Raw genomic sequence first — 21,034 nt, 5'->3', positions numbered from 1 at the left:
AAACCAATTATGCCAGAAAGTTTTCAAAATAGAAGACAAAAAAGGGAAGAAACTGGTTTAAAAAAAAAAAAAAGGTTCGAGCATTCCCATGTGACCATGACCAACCCCACAGAGCCCAGCACCTGCCAGAAGACAGGGAGACAGAAGGCTGCAGCCCAGGAGCCTAGACAGCGGAGAGAGGCCATGTTGCCCCGAGAGACAAGCACCCCCAAGCCCTCTCCTCCCCTACAGAAAGAAGGTGCTTACAGTGGGGCAACTGCCACTGTGGCATTCCTGTACCTACTTTCTATAAAAAAAGTGTGGTCTTCACACAGCCCCTCCCGGTTTTTCATGGTCTCTACAGGGTTATCCTGTTTGTTTGTTTGTTAGGCTCACCTTATCCAAAGGGGGCCTTCCTGGCCCCCGCATTACTCTGCCTCTTTGGACCTGTGGGGCATTTCCTAGCATGAATGAGAGGTGACACGACCTGGGACAGCTCCAAGTTTACAGGCTCTCCTGGTCATCAGATACAACGGGGCCATCTGTTTCCCTGTAATCCCAGAGCCTCCTAAATGTAAAAGCAAAACCAGCAGGAAGTAGGGCCCAGTCAGAGAAGGAGAAGAATGGCGCCAAACAGGTGTTTGTGTGGCACTGGTGTCATTCAAGCAGCCTCCACGGGGTTCTATTTCCTGTAGTCAGCTGGACAAACCCGTCCTTTGGCTCCCCTGACCCTGCCTGGCTGGAAGCCATGGGTGCACAGTGGGACACTCTCGGATGGGGTCTGTGTTCAATGCTTAAGCCTCCTGTGCGCAAGCAGACCTCTGTGGGGCTAAACCCAGAGCCAGATGAGTGTCCGTCTGAAACTAGGCCAGAAACGGCTTGGGGAGAGCAGAGAGAATATCAGGAGCTGCTGAGGTCAACCAAAGAGGTCTCAGGAGAGAAATGCATTCTTCTTTCAGTCACATTTCTATTACCTATTATTTCCTTTTGTGACCTGCAGTTTATTTAAGGGCATTTTCATTTGTTTCGTGGCTTATTTTTTTCATCACTACTAAAAAGAAATCAATTTTGAACATGAAGTAACAAGCAGAGGAGTATACACATGTAGTTTTATTTTTTAAGTATGGAAAGAGTGCCCTGTGGTTCCTTGTATTTTATTTCCCCAAGTAGGTAGGGCCTTATGGTCTTGCCTTAAAATTGAGTGTTGCAGGGGCACCTGGCTCGCTCAGTTGGTAGAGCGTGCGACTCTTGATCTTGGGGTTGTAAGTTCAAGTCCCATGTTGGGACCTCTCCACCGTCTCCAACTTCCTTCCCCAGAGACAGCCACTGTTGTCACTTCTAGACCTTTTTCTTACACGTTTACATACATAAGCATGCTTTTTGTTTTTTACATCAAGAGGAATTACACCATATGTACTGGGCTACAGCTTACATTTTCCACTTGACAATGTATGTGAGGGGTTTCTTTTCTATGACAGCACATCTAGATCGAGACCCCATTCTACCGCTGTTCCACATTATGGCTATATTATATTTTATCATTTTTCAATGATAAACATAGAAACATAGAAACCTCCACTTTTTTTCCCCCTTTTAAGGCTGCAGTTCACCTCTTTCTTGGTACATCTTCTGATACATGTACAGATTTTTTTATAGACCTCCTATCTAGATGTTAAGCTGTTGCCACACAGGGCATGCGCATTTAAAGTTTTGATTACATAATGACGACCTGGTCTCCAGAAAGGCTGCACGTATTTGCATACTGGCCACTGTATTGTTAGTCTTGTAACATTTCTGCGAACCTGATGTAAGAACATTTGTATCCTCTTCTATTTTTTTTCAAGTTTACTGGCCAACTATTTCTTCAGTGAATTTCTTGCTAGGCTCTGTACTCATTTTTCTAATTGGTTACTTGCCATTTTCTTACTGATTTTGAAGAATTCTTTTATGTTGGATATTAATCATTTGTCTTATAGCTTAAACTGTATTTTTATTTCCTACTTTCTTGTTTATCCATTAGTTAAGTTAATGGTCTCTTCCATTCTTTTTATGTCGTGAAATCTTTTAGTACTTTTCTTTGTGGCTTCTGGGTTTGATGTCTTGTTTCCCCTAGCACAATGCTACTGAAGGATAGTTTCTGCTTTTCGTTTAACAGAGAAGGCAGTTCACTGAATTCTAGCAGAGTCTGGACTGGATCACAAGTATCTCTTGACTCGCTGGTCCAAGGGTTTTCCTACCAAGTCACATCAGTTCTCTGTTGTTACCAGTTTTCAACTTTGATTTCTTCCTCCCTCCCTCCTTTTGTCCTTCCCTCCTCACTCCTGCCTGCCTGCACAAGGTCTGTGTATTTTTTGCATGACAGGGAACAGAAATGAATCAACCATGGTTCCTGAATGCAAGAAGCTCAAAGTCTGTGTGTGTGTGTGCGTGTATGTGACGATGAGAACAGAAATTACATAAAACATAAAAATTTGGTTTCCTCATGGATAGGAAATCTGAAGAAAGCACACTGATGTGTTGGCAAGGAGGCTGGGTTTCCAAAAACAGTTTTTAGAGAGACGCTTTGGAGCTGGTGTCTGGTTACACAGGCACTAAGCGATGTTAACTAACAACACTACATTCCGCCTTCCTCATGGAGGTGCACGGGCCTCAGGCCTGCATGCATACTTTTGTGTTTTTATCATTTAGTAGTTCCCTGACATGTGGGTTTGTACGCTTGGCTTTGAGGTTTACAGGGACACACTGACCTGGTTTGCTCACCAGAGACATTAAGAAAACAAAGTCTACGGGTGCCTGGGTGGCTCAGTCGGTTAAGCATCTGACTTTAGCTCAGGTCACGGTCTTGCAGTTCATGAGTTCAGGCCTCGCACGGGGCTCTGTGCCAGCTCGGAGCCTGGAGCCTGCTTCAGATTCTGTGTCTCCCTCTCTCTCTTTGCCCCTCCCTGCTCACACTCTGTCTCTTTCTCTCTCAAAAGTAAATAAACATTTAAAAAAGAAAAAAAGAAAACGAACTCTAAAGTAAAAACATACCCTAATTGTAATAAAACTCAACAGTTGATAGAGTAATACGGTATTTGTGAGTGAATAAGTGAGGCCTCTATGACTCACAAAATTACTAGTCTGTAAAATGGAGCAAAACATCGTAAAATGATGACAGAACATTCTAAAGACGTGAAGTATCGCACAATAGGAAACAGTAAACCCACAGAGTACTCTGTGTCACCACTCACACGAGTTGAGCGAAATATCTGGACTGGGGGATTGAGCACTCGAGCCACCGGCTGGAACCACCGGATTAAAGACTAACATGAAGCCCAAGCACGCACACCCTGACTTCATGTCCCAGCCTCCCTCAGGAAGGTCCTACCAGAGCTCCATCTGTCAGGGTGCACCCGGAGAAGCGTTTTGCAAGAAACCCCTCAAAGTTAGTTGTTCTCTGAATAGCAAAAAGAAGCAATTTCACTTCAATTTCCTTGGCTCTGGTACGCATAATCTTGGCGAGTTCTGTCCTTCAAAACAAAGAGATAAACGCTGTCAGAAGAACTGATCATTCAAGATAGGGTAAAGTAAATGGCTGTAGCTTATATTAAAAAAACAGAAAGCATGTGGTCATTTCAAATCCTGAGGTCTGTCACGAACTAAGTTTAATGCTTGGGGAGCAGAAATACATATTCTAAATAAGAATTTTAAGGTGAAATTATCCACTAGTCAAAAAATAAATCAAGGATTTAAGGAGATCGATTTGGTTATACGGTTACTCTGATTTTTCTATCTTTCCATAATTTGTTAATAATATCCACAAAGCACTTACTCAGTATTTTATAAAAACGCATGCATTTTACACAATGGCACAAGCTGTCAATTACTGAATCACAAAGCTCCCTCTTCCAAACAGCTCAATAACCATCTCTCCAACGAGAGAGCAGGAACCCTGGAAACACATGTGAGAGACCAGAACCCCCGTGTGAATAGTGACGTGTCCACGCTTCGGTGGTTCCCACCTGCGAAGCTTCTGTACCACTCTAGTGCGGTTTCAGGATGGGAGCCGCAAGGGAGCAGTGACCTGAGAGCTCTTAGTAAGTACTGGGCTATGATCATCTTCCCATACAAATAAATGGCAAGATGAAACAAAGAGCCTCTGAGATTACTTGAGAATTATGTGTCTGTAGGACGGTGGCCAAAATTCCAACAATGAAAGCCTGGCAGCAGCAGCAGCAGCAGCAGCACCGGCATTAGCTGCTACAACGGATTTGTGGCGTTAGCTCACTCCCAGTTTCCTGCAGGCTTTACTTTTCAGAGTTAGTGTGCAAAAGTCACTGAACTGGATGCTGCAGAGAATCAGTCACCAATTTCTCAAGGAATTCGCTTTCTTGGCTAACCAGGACGTAGAAAGTGACAACCACAAGTGTCCTTAAATCAACATTGAAAGGTTATCTAAACCTATGGCTGCAAATGTGCTTCTGAAAACAGCAGCCACATAGAACGTACAACACCTGGAGGGAACCCTAAGGTAAACTGTGGGCTCTGGGTGGTGAGGATGTGTCAATGCAGGTCCATCCATTCTAACAAATGCACATTTTGGTGGGGGATACGGGTAGCAGGGGGCTATGCAGGGGCAGGAGCATATCAGAAACCTCCATATCTTCCTCTCAATTTTGCTGTGATCCTAAAATTACTCTAAAAAAATAAAGTCTATTAAAAAAACTGAAATCAACAGGCAAAATCCCTTAAGAAATCCCCCCACTGTTTAAACACAACTTAATTAAGCATACAACTTAATTGTACTCTATGATTTTAAGAAAGATGCCTACCATGAATTATTCTAAAGGTTGAGTTATGCTTAGACATGAGACTTTTTTTTTTTTTTTTTAAATTAGCCTGGAATTAATGTAATTGTGCACTGCGAGAAGGGCATAGATAATTAATAAAACCCAGTTACCGGGTGGTAACACTGTTGTGGTATAGCTGCAAATACAGAATAAAAAATTTTGACTACAGTTTTAGCTTTCTCATGGACACACAGATCTAACTTTCTTGGGTTTTAATTCATCAATATAAATGAGCTATCTGGCCCTGGGTGACATTCATAGAAACTGCAGACAGGATGAATGAGAGAGGGTCTTTAGAATGCTTAGAACATTCAGATGCTGATACTATGAACTATCCAAAAACTATAAAAACACTATTAAGGGCAGGAAATTTGTTCAACAAATATTTCCTGAGTGTCTACTATGTCAATGAGGTAGACACTAGCCCTGACCCTACAGAGCTACCTATGTAGCAAGTCAGAAAAGCAAAATGATGACGGATATATACATTGTATGCTGATATATGTGATGGAGACACAGGAGAAAATGTGGGGTGATGAGTAACACAGGGAAATCTGGTTGATGAGCCTTAAGCAGGTTAACTAGAAAAGGCAGAGTGTTCGAGGCAAGGGTTAGGCCAAAGGAAAGCGCTAGAGCAAAGACGGGAGCAGATGCAGCTGCTGTGTTATACATAAATTACTCGTGAGGGGAAAAACGAATGCTTTGGCTACAGGCTACTAGCCCAGGGCTCTCATGTACTCCTCTTCACTTTTTTTTCTAGGAAAAAAAAAAAAAAAAAACATACATTCTCTCTCCTCTCGGATTGGAACTCTGAAGTTGAAGAAGTTGAAATACAGCCACAGCTGGAGTTTAGGGGTTGGTTTTGGGTATATAAAATCTGACTTTCAACAGGAAGAGGGTCTCCTAAAGGCAGAGAGTTCAGCACAGGAAAAGTTCTCATTAAAATGGTAGCTTTCAGTGGCGCGTGGGTGGCTCAGGCGGTTAAAGCGTCCGACGTTGGCTCAGGTCATGATCTCATGGTTTGTGAGTTCGAGCCCCGCATCGGGCTCTGTGCTGACAGCTCAGAGCCCGGAGCCTGCTTCGGATTCTCGGTCTCATTCTCTCTCTGCCCCTCCCCCACTGGTGCTCTGTCTCTCTCCATCTCTCAAAAATCAATAAATGTTTAAAAAAAAATGGTGACTTTCAAACGACAACAACAAAAGGTGGAAGTGGCGCCCGATGCACGAGGCAACACGGAGCCCCTAGAGACCAGGGGATTGATTTCAATCGACCAATTTCAATTGATTTCAATTAACAGTAAAACCAGCCTAAAAACAGAATCTACCTTGTGACGTGGCAAAATTCTACTGCAATCCTCTCGGTCATGTACCACTCACGTGGAAACATACGGCCATATTTCTCCTCATAGTCCACGAGCTGGCGTTTTATCCAGGCATAGCGTCTGTCGATTTTGTCCAGCCAGGCAACCTTATTAGGAAGGGAGGGAACAAAAGCCACCCCGTGCTTAGAAGCAGTGTTGACAGTTTAAGGAAACAAGCAGAAACACAGAACCAAGAAAAACAAAACCAGTCTCTTTATTTCTCACAGTTTTAAAGAATCTAGGCTTCTTTTTCACTTGATCCAGAGGTACTTAACTTGGTCTACGATCAGACTTCAGGTGTCTGTAGATTTCCTGAAACTGCATGTACAGTTTTATACATGGGTGCATTTTTCTGGTGAGAGGATCTGTAGCTCCCATTAATTTCTCCAAAGAGTCAGAGACGTCTGTCCAGTCAGCCCCTCACAGTTCAACCATCAACGTTTTAAGGCAGTAATACTAACAACATCTAAATCAGCAGAGCATTTAATTTTCAATAAAATTCAAATGTAACATCTGATTTCACTTGGGTAATACTTACATCTTGGTTTTCTTGAAAAAGTACTAGATATTCTGACAGATGCTGTTTAATAAACTTTTTGATGATTTCCTGTTTGATTCTAGGGTCCAAAATATTAGCAACCAGACACGCATCTCGTAGGACGTTGCTGGGTCCTCCTGGCCTCTGGTAAAACAAACAACGCACACCAGTTCAAGGGCCAGAAACAACCTTTAAATCTCATGGCCTCTGACAGCTGCTACTTCTTATTCCTCTCTTGAAGTTATTATTACTTCCACTCCCCTGACACTTAAGTCTTCTGCGAAGTGGATGGATATTTTAGTTACTTGTTACTCGATGAAAGAATTGTTAAGCTAGTCTGTAGTAGCCCATATAAAAGCTACTCTGTGAATCAGCAAGGAGACATTTTGGAAACAGGGTCAGCAATGGTCACAGGAAATTCTGCTTTCTGAATGCAAAAACTGAAATCACCTTGCTGAAGAGCTTTACATTTTTTTTTTAAATGTTTTTTGAGAGAAAGAGAGAGAGAGAGAACACAAGTGGGAGAGGGGCAGAGAGAGAGGGAGACACAGAATCCGAAGCAGGCTTCATCCAGGCTCTGAGCTGTCAGCACAGAGTCTGATACGGGGCTCGACCCCACGGACTGAGAGATCATGCCTGAGCTGGAGTTGGACGCTTAACTGACTGAGCCACCCAGGTGCCGCACCTTGCTGAAAAGCTTTAAAATTCAGAATGACACCAGTCTCACTCGACGTGTGCCACATCCCCTTGATTCCAACCTCAGATTCCTGTTCCCAGGTGCTTTATTTGTGCCAAACAGTGCAGTAGCATTTAAAATCTAAAACCAGGTTCCAAACCACCAGACTTGTTTTGCTGACAGTCAACTACTCAGACAGGTAACCAAAGGTAAATATTATGGTTTGGGCCTTTTGATCTGAAAAGCAAGAGAAGGGCTATCGAGGAGCCACACTCATACACCATGGTGGGAAGGCCTTTGTTCTTACTGAAAGCAATTTGACATGCTGAACTTTTCTTTATAGTAGCTCACTGAGTGAACATGGTTGGCTGGGTGAACTATAGCAAAAAGAACACTTGGAATCTACTCTTGGCTTGGCTAAACAGCTGTGTAGCTTTGGCACAGTTACTGAAACTCATCTGAAAAATGAATGAAAAAAATCGACTTCAATTAGGCGATGGCTGACGTTCTTCCAAATCTTCATGATTTTTTTTGGGTAAACTCTGTCCAGTGTATCTATCTCAACTGAAGTTCAAGAGTTTTGTAAGTGTTGGGGCGCCTGGGTGGCTCAGTCCATTAAACATCTGACTTGATTTCGGCTCACGTCTTGATCTCATGGTTCATGGGTTCGAGCCCCGCGTCAGGCTCTGTGCTGACAGGGCAGAGCCTGCTTGGATTCTCTCTCTGCCCCTTCCCTGCCTGCATTCTCTCTCCCTCTGTACCCTCTGTCTCTCTGCCCCTCCCCCACTTGCATTTTCTCTCTCTCTCTCAAAATAAACAAACTTAGTTAAAAAAAAAATCTCAATTTCTATTTGTGAAGTAGAAATAGCAACACAAGGCCTTTAAGAAAAGTCAACAGCCATTGAAAAGGAAAAAAGAAAACTTAGAAAAACTAAGTTACCCAGCTGCAGAAAAAGGAAGCAAGTTGTTAAAGAAAATCATTTGAACTTCATGTGGGGTTGAGAAAAAGACATAAAGTAGGTCATGATAGTTTCTTCTAAATAATAAAGCTGGTCTTCATTCATCTTTCTGAAACTTCTGGAAACTGGGCTAGATAGCAGAGCATATAGCAAAACAGACTTGGGACACTAAGAAGAGTCCGGTGCTTATAAGTTGTGAATATCTTACAATCCCTTTTTACAGGATTGCTTTCCAACATCCACATCCTACCGTTCTATCGAGTGAAGAAAGAAAACAAAGTCCTGAAAGGAACATGTTCTACAAATAAAATATCTGATTACTAGAAGGCAGCCATAATATTTGCAGACATTAAAATCAAGAGCAGGTTTCCTATAGGAAGTCATCTACAAAGCTGGGGCAGCTACTCCCACCTACTTCCTAAGTTTCTTTTATGGAGCACAAAGAAAAATGATTAAGATATTTCCAGTTATTGAATTATAGAGCGGGTCCAGGAAACATTCCTTGGCTCCGTAAATGAACATATATCCCCATCTCCACCCACCAAGTGCAGTGAGGAATGCTGCTTGCCTGTGTGTGCTTTGGTTCATTTGTGTTGAATAATTCCTTCTCCCGAAATAGCTCAAATAATAGAGAAAACAAGCTTCTGAAGGTTCTTCTCTCCCCAACACATGCAAAGCATTAAGATTACATCTGCTACAGTCTGAAAGATAGAGCTAAAAGCAGTTACCCAAGCACAATGACAGCCAAGTGAGGCAAGGCTTGTTATGGGAGAAGTGTAACCATAGCTCACGAGCGAAATACTGCGGGCTCCGCAGACACAACACAAACAGCCATGCCACCAGCGAGAGCTAAAGGGATTAATCTGAAAGAACAGGATTCTGATCATTAAAAGTGAATCTCCTAACTGTGTCCCTCAGAGTTACATAAGCCTGCGGATGCTCCTCCCAGCCGTCTTTTCACCAAACTGAAACCAGCAAGTTATGTAACGATCCTAAAAAACACTGCGGCTTGAAGATTTTTTTTTTTTTTAACACAGCCATGAGAAAAAAGGAATTTACTGGGCAGACGAGATATTGGGTTTGACACACATTAAATTAAACCAAAATAAATCCTCACTTTTTGATGCTGGAAGAACACAGATGAAGATCAACATTGCTTTGGGATAGTGAAAATCAGAGACGGTCTCACTGCCCTGAACCTTTAGCAAACAGACTCGTGGCAGCCAGCCAACACTTTTGGAATGGTAAAGGAAGAGTAACCGTAGCGAGTGTGAATCAGGCAAGAATGGTGATGATGTCTGACTAGAGGGAAAATGCAAAACAATACCTTGGTGCCCTGGGAAGGAAATGCTTCTTCAAAATCGGCCAGGATTTGCTGTCCTAACTCAGTCTGGGCGGCTTTCACTCTGGAGGGAAAAGAGAACATGTCATTGCCTGGTGTAATTATCATAGATCCATAACTAATTATGCAAAGATCGATAAGGGTCAGAACTGTAGAAGTCTTTAGAGATCGTCAGGGAAGTGGGGAGGTATGGCTAAATAAGAGAGGTCACATACTAGTTAGTGGCAGGTTTATGACCAGGACCCAGTCATTGGATTTATTCTCGTGATGGATTTTCTATATCCCAAAGTTCTTCGAGGCCACCCCCGACCTGGTGTGGGGTAGTATATGTTAATCTTTATAAAGTGTCATCAGGGGGTAGTTATGCTGTGGGAAAATGCTCTGTTATAATGCCCAATCCAATAGAAATTCATGTTGGATTACCGCTACAATTTCTCTCGTGCTCCTTGTGGTACAGAATGCAGGAGGGCTCCATGTTGCCTCAGAAATGTTTTTTTCAACCCTGAAACCAACACCAGTATCCTAAGTTTTAATAAAAAAAAAACGAAAAGAATGTTTTCTAAAGGAAAAAGGAAAAAGATCCGAAAGATAAAATGAGCTACCACTTGGGAGTGAAGGCCAACTGAAGGAAGATGAAGTTCACTCACAAGACTGATGGACAACAAAAACGAGTTCGAAAGAGGGATGCGGTCAGGACTTAACCTGGTGGTCTGCACGTATACCGGGAGCTCAAGAAATACTTGTCGGCTTCAATGAGAGGAGGACGGAGAAGCGGCCAGGAGGAGAAAGGAATGGCGTGTCAGCACCTCCTGCAACGATCACATCCTGTCCCAGCCGCCAGGAGTTGGATGCCTCGCACCAGCCATTCCCCCAGAGCTGGACTGCCCTGAGCCCGAGGCAAATATTTCACCTTTGCTAAAAGCACCATAAAATAGTGTTCTTCCTTTTTTGGTCTCCACCCTGTTGCTTTGGAATTAACTTTGTAAAGTTTCTAGAAATAGTGAACAGCTCAAAACCACAATTTCTTTGGCTATTCAGCTGTGGCTGGCAGCCTACTGAGAATTTTTTTTTTTTTTAAATGAGGGGACAGGCAGGACCCCAAACAATCTGTTTTTTTTCTGTGGCAGAGTAAGTATGCTTTATTCCACATTCTTTCCAGGGCTTTTCCACTATCTTCAAGATTTTTAAAACCATTCCTGTAAGTGGGTTTGCAGCCTCTTTAGTTGCTCAGTGACAGAGATAAGGCTATTATTACTGGGACGGCCCCCAAATCACAATCAGGGCCCGCCGTCCAGAGTTGCCCAACGGACAATGGGAAACGTGCCTTGAGTATGAGGTCTGACAGGAGAGAAGAGAACCTGCTTTTGTAAAACTGTACCTCAAAGTCTTGTGACTCCACATAACGGGCCAGGCAGACAGCCTCCCCTGGTGCCAGGTCACAAGACAGAGGCAGCTTCCAGAGCCTCAGGCCCCGCTGTTCCTGCTTGCCTTTTGGCAGCACACAGACAGCCCCGGTTCCCTCCTGACCCACAGGGACAATCCCTGGAGGGGAAGCTCCACCCCAAGTCAGGGACACTCATGTCATATTCTCAGGGCTCCTGAGCATCTCAGTGACACAAAGGTCCTAGCTCTGCCTCTTTCACCCCTCCCACCCCATCATCCCCAAACTCCACATTCTTGCCGGGGTGCCTGAAAAGACCAACGGAGCCTATGATAAGGCCTGGTACTCCCAGAGTGCAGAAGAGAGGGGAAGAAGCATGGTGTGATTTGTAGACCCCCGAGCCATTTTCTCCAATCCAGTTTCAAAGTCACGTCTTAGGAGCGCAGACCTAGCTGTGCCACCAGTGAGCCACATGTAAATAAGTCATGTCCCCAGCACGGGCCACAACTAGGGAGTTGTGAAGTAAGAGGGTGGGATGCAGGCCTGTACCGGATGCCTTCTGCTGTCCTCTCCAGGACTGACTGCTGCCCAGCGCCCACCTTTCCAGCGCCAGTGGGCTCGGCAGGCACCTTCACAGGGGGCTGCAAGTTGGATGTGGAATTAATGCTGGAGCACAAGAATAGGCTTCGGAGCATAAATGTTTCCAAGCACAGTTCCCGAAGCGTCCAGCAGTGACTCAGATGAAAGAGCAACCATCTCCCTTACTGATACTAGTGATGGTATCTATAATCCCAAACCACGATTCCATGCATTTTCAGGGTGAGATGTAATATAGTCTTTATGCTCAGTTGTCTAAACAGGATCCTAGAAAGCAGTCAACCCTAAGAGAACATATCCTGGGCCTAACTCGTTCCTCTTCTAATGATGAAAGTAAGTTCCGTAAAAAGAGAGACTGGCTGAGACTCTGTTGGCAGAAAAGAGTTGAACTACCATGATTTTCATAAAAACGGCTAGGAAATTTACCTACAACTAACAGAGAACAGAAATTTACCTACAACTAACAGAGAATAGGGTAAATAAAAATTCCTCCTGAGGGGCGCCTGGGTGGCGCAGTCGGTTAAGCATCCGACTTCAGCCAGGTCACGATCTCGCGGTCCGTGAGTTCGAGCCCCGCGTCGGGCTCTGGGCTGATGGCTCAGAGTCTGGAGCCTGTTTCCGATTCTGTGTCTCCCTCTCTCTCTGCCCCTCCCCCGTTCATGCTCTGTCTCTCTCTGTCCCAAAAATAAATAAACGTTGAAAAAAAAAAAATTAAAAAAAAAAAATTCCTCCTGGTATCCAAGTAGGCTCAGTCTGCTACGGTGGTGACAACTCGGAGTTGATCACTTAGGCAACAAAGGAGTCGCCGTGCTGATCAGAAAGGAAGGTCAACCAAATGACTTCTAGTACCCTCCACACCATCTGATGAAGGGTTGCTCAAAGGTGACCTTTGCACACTGGGTGGTAGCAGAAGGATACAGTAAATTATAAAAATTATTTAGACATCTGTGGATAAAGTAACCCTGACGCTTCCATTACCTTGTCAACGGCTGTCCCAAAGAAAACACCCTGGGCACTTCACAATAAGTTGACCTCCCAAAGTCTGCACTGGACAGAACGGTTAATTAAGTTAGTCAGATGCTCTATTTGCAAACAGACAGGCTCTGTAAAGAATCCCACCCCAGAATCAGAGTGATTCAGTGGGACAATTTGAGATCGTCAAGCACAGCCCTTGTACTTTTGAAACTGAAGTTCTTTCAGAAAGAACTTGTCAAAGTCACACAGTCAGACCTTTCCATTTTCCAATTTCTCTCATTGCTACACCATGCGACACCCCCTCTCCCCAACCTGCCAAGTATCTCTCTCATATAAAAAGTAAGTTATAGTCCTCTACAATATTTTTTTTAGCTCAAGGGTTTTACAGGTTTCAGGAGAATGCAAGAATCTTCTACTCTTTCTCAGGAAGTATCGACTGATTACTAGAAACAGTTGCTTTCGTGGATATTCTTGAACCAGGAAGCTTGAAATATAAAGATGATATTAAAAAAAAATCTTTCCTTCAATGCTACATTAATATTTAAGCATTTTCTAGAAGGGTGGCTGGAAGAAACAGGTATATTCAAATCAAGGTCCATGAACTTCATATTTCAAACATACAGGCAAAGGTCACAACCTTTCATGCGACTTCTGCGATTTACAGACAGCAAGCTATTAAACTGGAGAAACTACAGCAACACATAGGGTGTAACTCTGCTGCTTTCCCCCTTCCCCACAAACAGCTACTTCTATCATTTCCAGATGGTTCCACCATCACTTATGTAAACATAAGGGAGGAGAATTCACCAGAAATGATGCTAAAAATAAGAAATCTGGACTTTCCTCAAACTTTTAGTACCTCTTGAAAAACAATTGTAGTCAAGCACTGAAAACAAGAGATTTCTCCTCCTGTGTTGTTTTTGGTGTTACTTAATAGCACATATTCTGTATCACCAACACAAAAGTTTTGCAAACGGAAGCTGCAAAATGAACTAAAAGAAAAATAAATCCTCCTGTGTTTGCAGCAATCCTACGTGATAATGAATGGCAGAAGCCCTGAAATATACTACTAGAATGTTAGATTTTCTCTTTTTGAAGAGAATGTCTTACAACAGTGATCACAAAGTTCCTTCAAATGTATAAAACCACCTCTTTGAAAAACGTTAAAAAGAAGAGTCCTAAAAGAGTGCATCCTCTTGTAGGTCTTGTTTGTCCCTACAGACAATTAGGAATAGAATTCAGTTCTGCCGTATTTCTGCCATCGACAATGCCCACCCAAGGGGCACCTTGGGTGGGCATCTGACTCTTGATTTTGGCTCAGGTCGTGATTCCACGGTTTGGGATCAAGCCCTGTGTCGGGCTCTATACTGAGTGTGGAGCCTGCTTAGGACACTCTCTCTCTCTCTCTCTCTCTCTCTCTCTCTCTCTCTCTCCCCGCTGCCTGTACTCACTCTAGCTCTCCCTAAAAGAATTAAAGCAACAAGAACAAACAATGCTTATCCAACACAACCAACTGGTAACCAATCCCTCCACACATCTCCTTGACCTCATGGCCACTGTCTTGGTAAGGTTCTTATCTTTTCTAGGCTAGAACATAGTCTAAATCTCCAGTCCTTTGTGCCTATAATCCATCAGACTTTTACAAAACACAAATGAGATCATGCCTCTCCCCGCTTAAGATTTTTCACTGTCCACAAAATAAAGGGCTCTTTAGCATGGCATATAAAATCTGACCCTACCTACCTACGTAGCCTTTCACACTCCATTGTCTCCCAAAGCACCATGATGTTCTCTCTCTCTCTCTCTCTCTCTCCCCTATTGTTCCTCCTCTCTTCTTGTCTTGGTGGTAAGATCCTACCTATTCCTCAAGACCAGATGCAAACTGAACTCTTCTGTCACTACTGCCCTCAGCCCCCAAAGGCGGAATCTTTCATCCTCTTCTGAGGTCCTGCTATTCCTTGTACAGTATCTACCAGTTTTGTTATATGCACGCTACACTAAAATTTTCTACTAATGTCTCTCTTTTCCTCACAACAATGGTGAACTCGTTGAGGGCAGAGCATATGTATTTCTTATTTTGTGCCTTCAGTACCCCAGCATGGGGCCTAGGATATAGAAAGTCCATAGTATATATCCTTTAGGTAAATGAAGGACAGAATAAAGTGAATTGGGAAAAAGATCAACTCTGGACTGTCACGAGGGTAAAGGGAGGGGATAGTGCCTTCCCTTCTCCTCTTCCATCCCCTGAGCACAAGTCTGCCTTCTCCATCCAAGCTTCCTTCTTTCTGGCAGCTCCTAAGGACCGGTTTGTCTGCTCCCTTGGCTACTTTGTGACCCCAGGGTGATATGGCGACCGGCCAGTTCTAAGTATGAAGGAGTTAGGAAGGATGGGGGAAAGGGTGGTGATTTCCCTAGTATTCTGCCAAGTTTGGTTCTTCCATTCCCTAACGGTTCTGTGGCATTGCCACTAGAAGACGGCACACTGAGTACCTGCTGCAATCTCCCCTTCTGCCCCAAATCCTTAGACATAATGACAAGATTTTAATAAAAATCCAGAACCAGGCAAGAAAAGGAGTGGCACACTAGAAACTCTTTGGACTGCCTGGGAGCACAGGACTGAAGAAGGAAATCACTGCTTAAAACTGCTTTTCAAACATGAAAGACATGAGGGTAGTGGAGACCAAGAGCAGGAAGTGAATGCCAGCGGGGTATGTCGGGCTCCTGTAGGAGGAGTCACCGAGCCAGTGTCCGGGTCTGCGTCCCCGCCTTGTGCGGCCAGGTCGGGAGTGGGTATGCGTCTGAGAACCCCAGCAGCGGCCAGAGGGCTGACAACACCCAGGCAGGGCAGGGAGCCCCAAGCCCAGAAGATCAGCCGCTGGCCTCTCCACCTGGCAGTTCCAGCCCCACCTCACCTCAGAAGAGCTACCTGCGGCACTTAGCTGAGCAGCACGGCCCCCTCTCCATCACCGGTGGGTGGCAGGAAAAGAGCATCCCTGATCAGAACGACGGAATCTGAAAGCCAAAAGTGAGCTTTCGGCTAGAAATCACCCAACACCAGAGGAACGCTAATACCAAGAAAGAGAGTCCCATGATCAGCAAACCGAAGACCTTCTATCAGAGGACAAAGAAACAGAATAGGCAACTCAGAGCTTCAAAATACACAGACTCTATACACCCTGAGAGATCTAAGAGGATATTGTGCCCATGAAAAGAGAATCAAGTAGAGATCCTAAAGATTAAAGTGGGACTGCTGAAATAGAAACTCAACAGCTGGGCCAGACAGCAGAATGGGCACGACTGAGGAATACATTAAAACAGTAAGGCTCAGTTGAGGAATTCAGCCTTTTTAAAAGGGGGAAAAAAGAGATGCAAAGTAGGAAAGAAAAATTAAGAAATATGGCAGCAGATCTAGAAGTTCCAATATTCGTGCAATAGGAATTCTTTCCACTAAGAGAGAGAATAGGGAACAATGCATAGAAACTACTCAAAGAAATAGAAGAAAATGATTTCTCCCAACTTAAGAAACTTATGAGTCTTTATTTATTTAAAAAATTTTTAAATTTTATTTAAATCCAAGTTAGTTAACACATAGTGTAATAACGATTTCAGGAGTGGAATTTAGTGACTCATCACTTACGTATAATGCCCAGTGCTCATCCCAACAAGTGTCCTCCTTAATGCCCATCCCCCATTTAGCTCATCCCCCTACACAACACTCCTCCAGCAACCCTATTTGTTCTCTGTATTTAAGTCTCTTATGGTTTGCCTCCCTCTGTTTTTATCTTATTTTTCCTTCCCTTCCCCATGTTCATCTGATTTGTTTCTTAAATTCCACATATGAATGCAATCATGTATGTCTTTCTCTGACTAATTTCACTTAACATAATACACTCTAGTTCCATCCACGTTATTGCAAATGGCAAGATTTCGTTCTTTTTGATCACTGAGTAATACTCCATTGTATATATATACCGCATCTTCTTTATCCATTTGTCAGCTGATGGACATTTGGACTTCTTCCCATAATTTGGCTGTTATCGATAGCGCTGCTATAAACACTGGGGTGCATGTGCCCCTTTCGAATCAGCATTTTTGTATCCTTTGGATAAATATCCAGTAGTGCAATGACTGGGTCGTAGGGCAGTTCTATTTTTGAAACTCGAGTCTTTATATTGAAGATACAGTAAGTACAGAGTAACATGAAGGACAAGAGACCTATATCCTAGTAAAATTCCTGACACACACACCCCCAATCTCAAATGCTTCCAGAGCAAAATAAAAATCAAACAAAAACAGATGATCTTATAAAGGAGTAAGAATCAGATTGACCAGATTTTTGATAGGCAGTAAGAAACGCCAGAGAGTAGATTTGCCTAGTCTATCATGCAACAGCCAATGGGTAGAAGCAACCTGTGTGTCCATCAACAGATGAATGGATAAACAAAATGTATAATATATATTTACAATGAAATATTCAGCCTTAAAAAGAAATGAAATTCTGACACATTCTACAACATGGATGAACCATGAAACACTGTACTCAGTAAAATAAGCCAGGCACAAAAGAACAAATATTATATGATTCCATTTATATGAGGTACCTAGACGAGGCAAATCACAGAAACAGAAAGTAGAACAGAAGTTACCAGAGGTGGGGGAGAGGAGGTAATGGGAGTTACTATTTAATGGGTAAGAGTTTCTGTTTGGGGTAATGAAAAAGTTTTAGAAATAGAAGTGGTGATGGTTATATAATATTGTGAATATACTTAATGCCACTGAAGTGTATACTTAAAAATGATTAAAATTTTATGTTATGGGTATATTAACACAATTTTTTAAAAAGTAGGAATCCCGAATAGACCAATTACCACGGAAGAAATCACAGTGAGAGTCAAAGATCTGCCTTGAAAACAGGTAACACATCCAGATGGTTTTACAGGCAAGATCTACCAGATCTGACAAAGCATTAATGTCCAGAATATATAGAGACTTTTACAAAACAATAAGAAAGAAAGAAAGAACTCAATATTCAAAGAGGCAATGGGCTGGGGCGCCTGTGTGGCTCAGTCGGTTAAGCGGCCGACTTCAGCTCAGGTCACGATCTCACGGTCCATGAGTTCGAGCCCCGCGTCAGGCTCTGGGCTGATGGCTCGGAGCCTGGAGCCTGCTTCCGATTCTGTGTCTCCCTCTCTCTCTGCCCCTCCCCCGTTCATGCTCTGTCTCTGTCTCAAAAATAAATAAAACGTTAAAAAAAAAAAATTAAAAAAAAAAAGAGGCAATGGGCAAACAGGTATTTCAAAGGAAATGCAGATAGTCAATAATTAAATGAAAACTACTCTCAGTAGTTAGCAGAGAAATGAGAATGAAAGGAACTGGATGTTATTTTTCATCCATCAGTTAAATAAATCAGAAAACTGACCATTTAGCATCGTTGAAGGTATGGGGAAATGGGTACTGATACTGTCCAGACCAGTGCTATAAATAAAAAAAAGTCTCTTGGGAGGGCAAATGGGAAGTCATTATTAAAATTTTAAATGTACGCTACCCATGACCCAAAATCTCTCCTAGGGAAATATTTACAGATGTGTAAAAAGGGGTAGATTTTAAAAATCAGAAGCAAACAATCTAGTGATGTAAGAATGGTTAAATCATCTGCAGTGTATTGTACTTTGGAATTCCAGGTATCAATTAAAAAGCACAAGGCAGGTGTGTACATATTGATGCGGAAAAATCTCTAAAATACAATGAGAGGTTAAAACCAAAAGGTAAGTTTCAGAATGAAGCATATGGTGTGAAACCATTTATTTAAAATGAAACAAGGGGTGCCTGGGCGGCTCAGTCAGTTAAGCATCCGACTTTGGCTCAAGTCATGAGCTCACGGTTCATGGGTTCCAGCCTCGCATCGGGCTCTGCACTGACAGTGCGGAGCCTGCTTGGGATTCTCTCTCTCTCTCTGTCTCTCAAGACAAATAAATTAATTTAAAAAATAAATAAAGAAAAGAAAACTGGGGTGCCTGGGTGGCTCAGTCAGTTAAGCATCTGGCTCTTGATTTCAGCTCAGGTCATGGTATCGCGGTTGTGGAACTGAGTCCTGTGTTGGGTTCTGTGCAGACAACACAGAACATGCTTGGGATTCTCTCTCTCTCTCTCTCTCTCTCTCTCTCTCTCTGCCCCTTCCCCACCCATGCTCTCTCTCTCTCTCAAATATATAAACTTAAAAAAAAAATAAATAAATAATAAAAGAAAAGAAAACCACAAACTGAAACTATAGATTTATGTAAGTGCACAGATAAAGATCTAGAAGGATACACATTAAATTGATAAGAGTCACTCCCTGTGTAGGTAGAGGTACAGCTAAATGGCACTTTGGTTTCATCTGTATATTTTTGAGGATGGCGGGGGAGGGCAGAAAGAGAGACACACAGACAGAATTCAAAGCAGGCTCCAGGCTCTGAGTTGTCAGCACAGAGCCCGACGCAGGGCTCAAGCTCACAAACTGTGAGACCATGACCTGAACTGAAGTCAGATGCTTAACCAACTGAGTCACCCAGGCACGCCTGACTTTTGTTAAAATAAAGAAAACATATCCCTGGATCACTTATACAATTACCTATAGGATTACAAATACAGAAACGTGAGGAAAAAGAGGCCTGTAGCAATCAGGCCTCATTAAGAAGGCCGAAGTGAAGATGATGGCTGCTGCTAAGTTCTAGCCCCCTTGTCTCTTCTTTGTGGCAAGAAAGGTTAGGATTCGTCAATCATGATCATCTCTGCCTTCTCGGTATTCTCCTTGCCCTCTTTCTAATAGAAAAGACACTGAACTCACCCCCCTCCCACTGTCCTTTAGAATCTTCATCTTCCTTCTAAGCATCAGCCTTTCTTTCTACTGGTTCTGAATCTGGGATTGGAACTCAACAGAGGTAAGAAGAAAGAAGAGGTTAAGTCATCATTTTGTCACCTCTGAAGTTCTAGTGGCAAACAAGATTTTCCAAAGACTCCCACGGCAATATTGCCCATTCCACGTGCCCTTTCTGTCAGTGGGACTCTGACATTCCCCCCACTGGGAGAGGTGGCTTAGAAGAGACTATGTTCCTTCCTCCCTCATCCTGGCAGCCTTGTGACTAGGAATGATGCTATGGGACTTCCAAGGTCTGGTTCTCTTGGGACCTGGCCATGAGGAAGACCAAACAGCCCATGGAGAACAACTCAGCTGAACTCCCAGTGGACAATGAGCACCCACTTGCCAGTCATGAGAGTGAGTCACGGATCCTTCAGACCCCTCCTGAGCCACCCCAGCTGATGCTGCGTGAAGCAGAGGTGAGCTGTTTCGCTGAGGGAGGCCACATTACAGGAGTAAAATAACTGTTGTTCGTCAGCCACTAAGGATTGTGGTGATTCGTTACAAGGAAATAGACAACTGGAAGAGTTTTTCTCATAAATGTGGACAGCCAAGAGTTGTCTACACATACAACATTCCAGCTGCCCGTCCTGGGATGCCGGGCCCACAACCATCTAATATAGATTGCTTTAGAAGATATGGTAAGGAGTCGGTAAGGGCTATGGTAGACAGGACATCTGTGTCAACAGAGACAGATCAGATGACATCTGAGGTTCTTTCTTACAAGATTCTGCAGTGAACATACTGAGCTAAGTGCTGAAGCACATCCTAGCACGGTCTTTTCTTAAAGCAGATGATTGTTTTCTCCAATGACACTTTACCTCTCAGAAAGCTGCCGGATCTGTGGAACTCCCATGTACTTGTGGAAGTGCTCCAGAACATTCATCACACCCTGAAGAAGATTAGCAACTTCTCCATACTGTCTTCGCCTGGTCATGGCTCTGCAAGGAAATAAGAAGTCGAGAATGCTAGAAAAACACTGAGGACACAAGATACAGATGCAGGACAATCTACTCTGAACTACAAAATAGAGATCAACTCCATCTGGTGACCATGTACTACTGAGCACTGAATACGTAAGGTCCTGTGCCTTGCTGGTGAAAAAAATAAGACCTAGTCAAAATCCTCAAGGTGACATTGTTTAGTAAGACAGAGAGAGAGCCAAGTACACATCTAACTAAAACCAAGTAGGACAAACTGAGTCTACACAGAAGTACAAGTTATGCAATACAGGAGGTACAAAAGAACGTGGGAATGATGGAGGGGTCGGGGAGGGGAAATCTAGGAAGACTATGGATTTGGGTTGGATGTTATGGGATTAGCAGGCTTTTAACAGAGATGAGGGATAAGAATGTTACTATCTGAGGATTACAGCTTAGGGGCAAACAGAACACATCATCCCAGCCTACAACAAAGGGTGTTTATATGTATTTAACTCAAATCTGTAGGTTTTAAGCCAATGTTAAGCAACTCGTCTCAGATAGGTCTACTTTCACTACT

The 21,034-nt window shown here is 43.2% G+C and overlaps 1 protein-coding gene across 1 annotated transcript in view; it reads right to left on the bottom strand.

Annotated features, from left to right (window-relative positions):
- Window positions 1-21,034, bottom strand: part of VPS53 (VPS53 subunit of GARP complex) — a 135,172-nt gene that overhangs the window by 71,187 nt on the left and 42,951 nt on the right. Inside the window, exons 7-11 of the mRNA XM_040455461.1 lie at window positions 20,356-20,475; window positions 9,669-9,747; window positions 6,707-6,850; window positions 6,133-6,275; window positions 3,347-3,488 (exon numbers count right to left, since the gene is read on the bottom strand). Of these exons, the coding sequence (XP_040311395.1) occupies window positions 3,347-3,488; window positions 6,133-6,275; window positions 6,707-6,850; window positions 9,669-9,747; window positions 20,356-20,475 (628 nt within the window). The remainder of the gene's footprint in view (window positions 1-3,346; window positions 3,489-6,132; window positions 6,276-6,706; window positions 6,851-9,668; window positions 9,748-20,355; window positions 20,476-21,034) is intronic.

This window comes from Herpailurus yagouaroundi, unplaced genomic scaffold, assembly GCF_014898765.1.
Source record: "Herpailurus yagouaroundi ecotype Mexico unplaced genomic scaffold, PumYag 215, whole genome shotgun sequence".
In the NCBI taxonomy this organism is placed as follows: Eukaryota; Metazoa; Chordata; class Mammalia; order Carnivora; family Felidae; genus Herpailurus; species Herpailurus yagouaroundi.
This window is presented reverse-complemented; position numbering and strand designations above follow the sequence as displayed.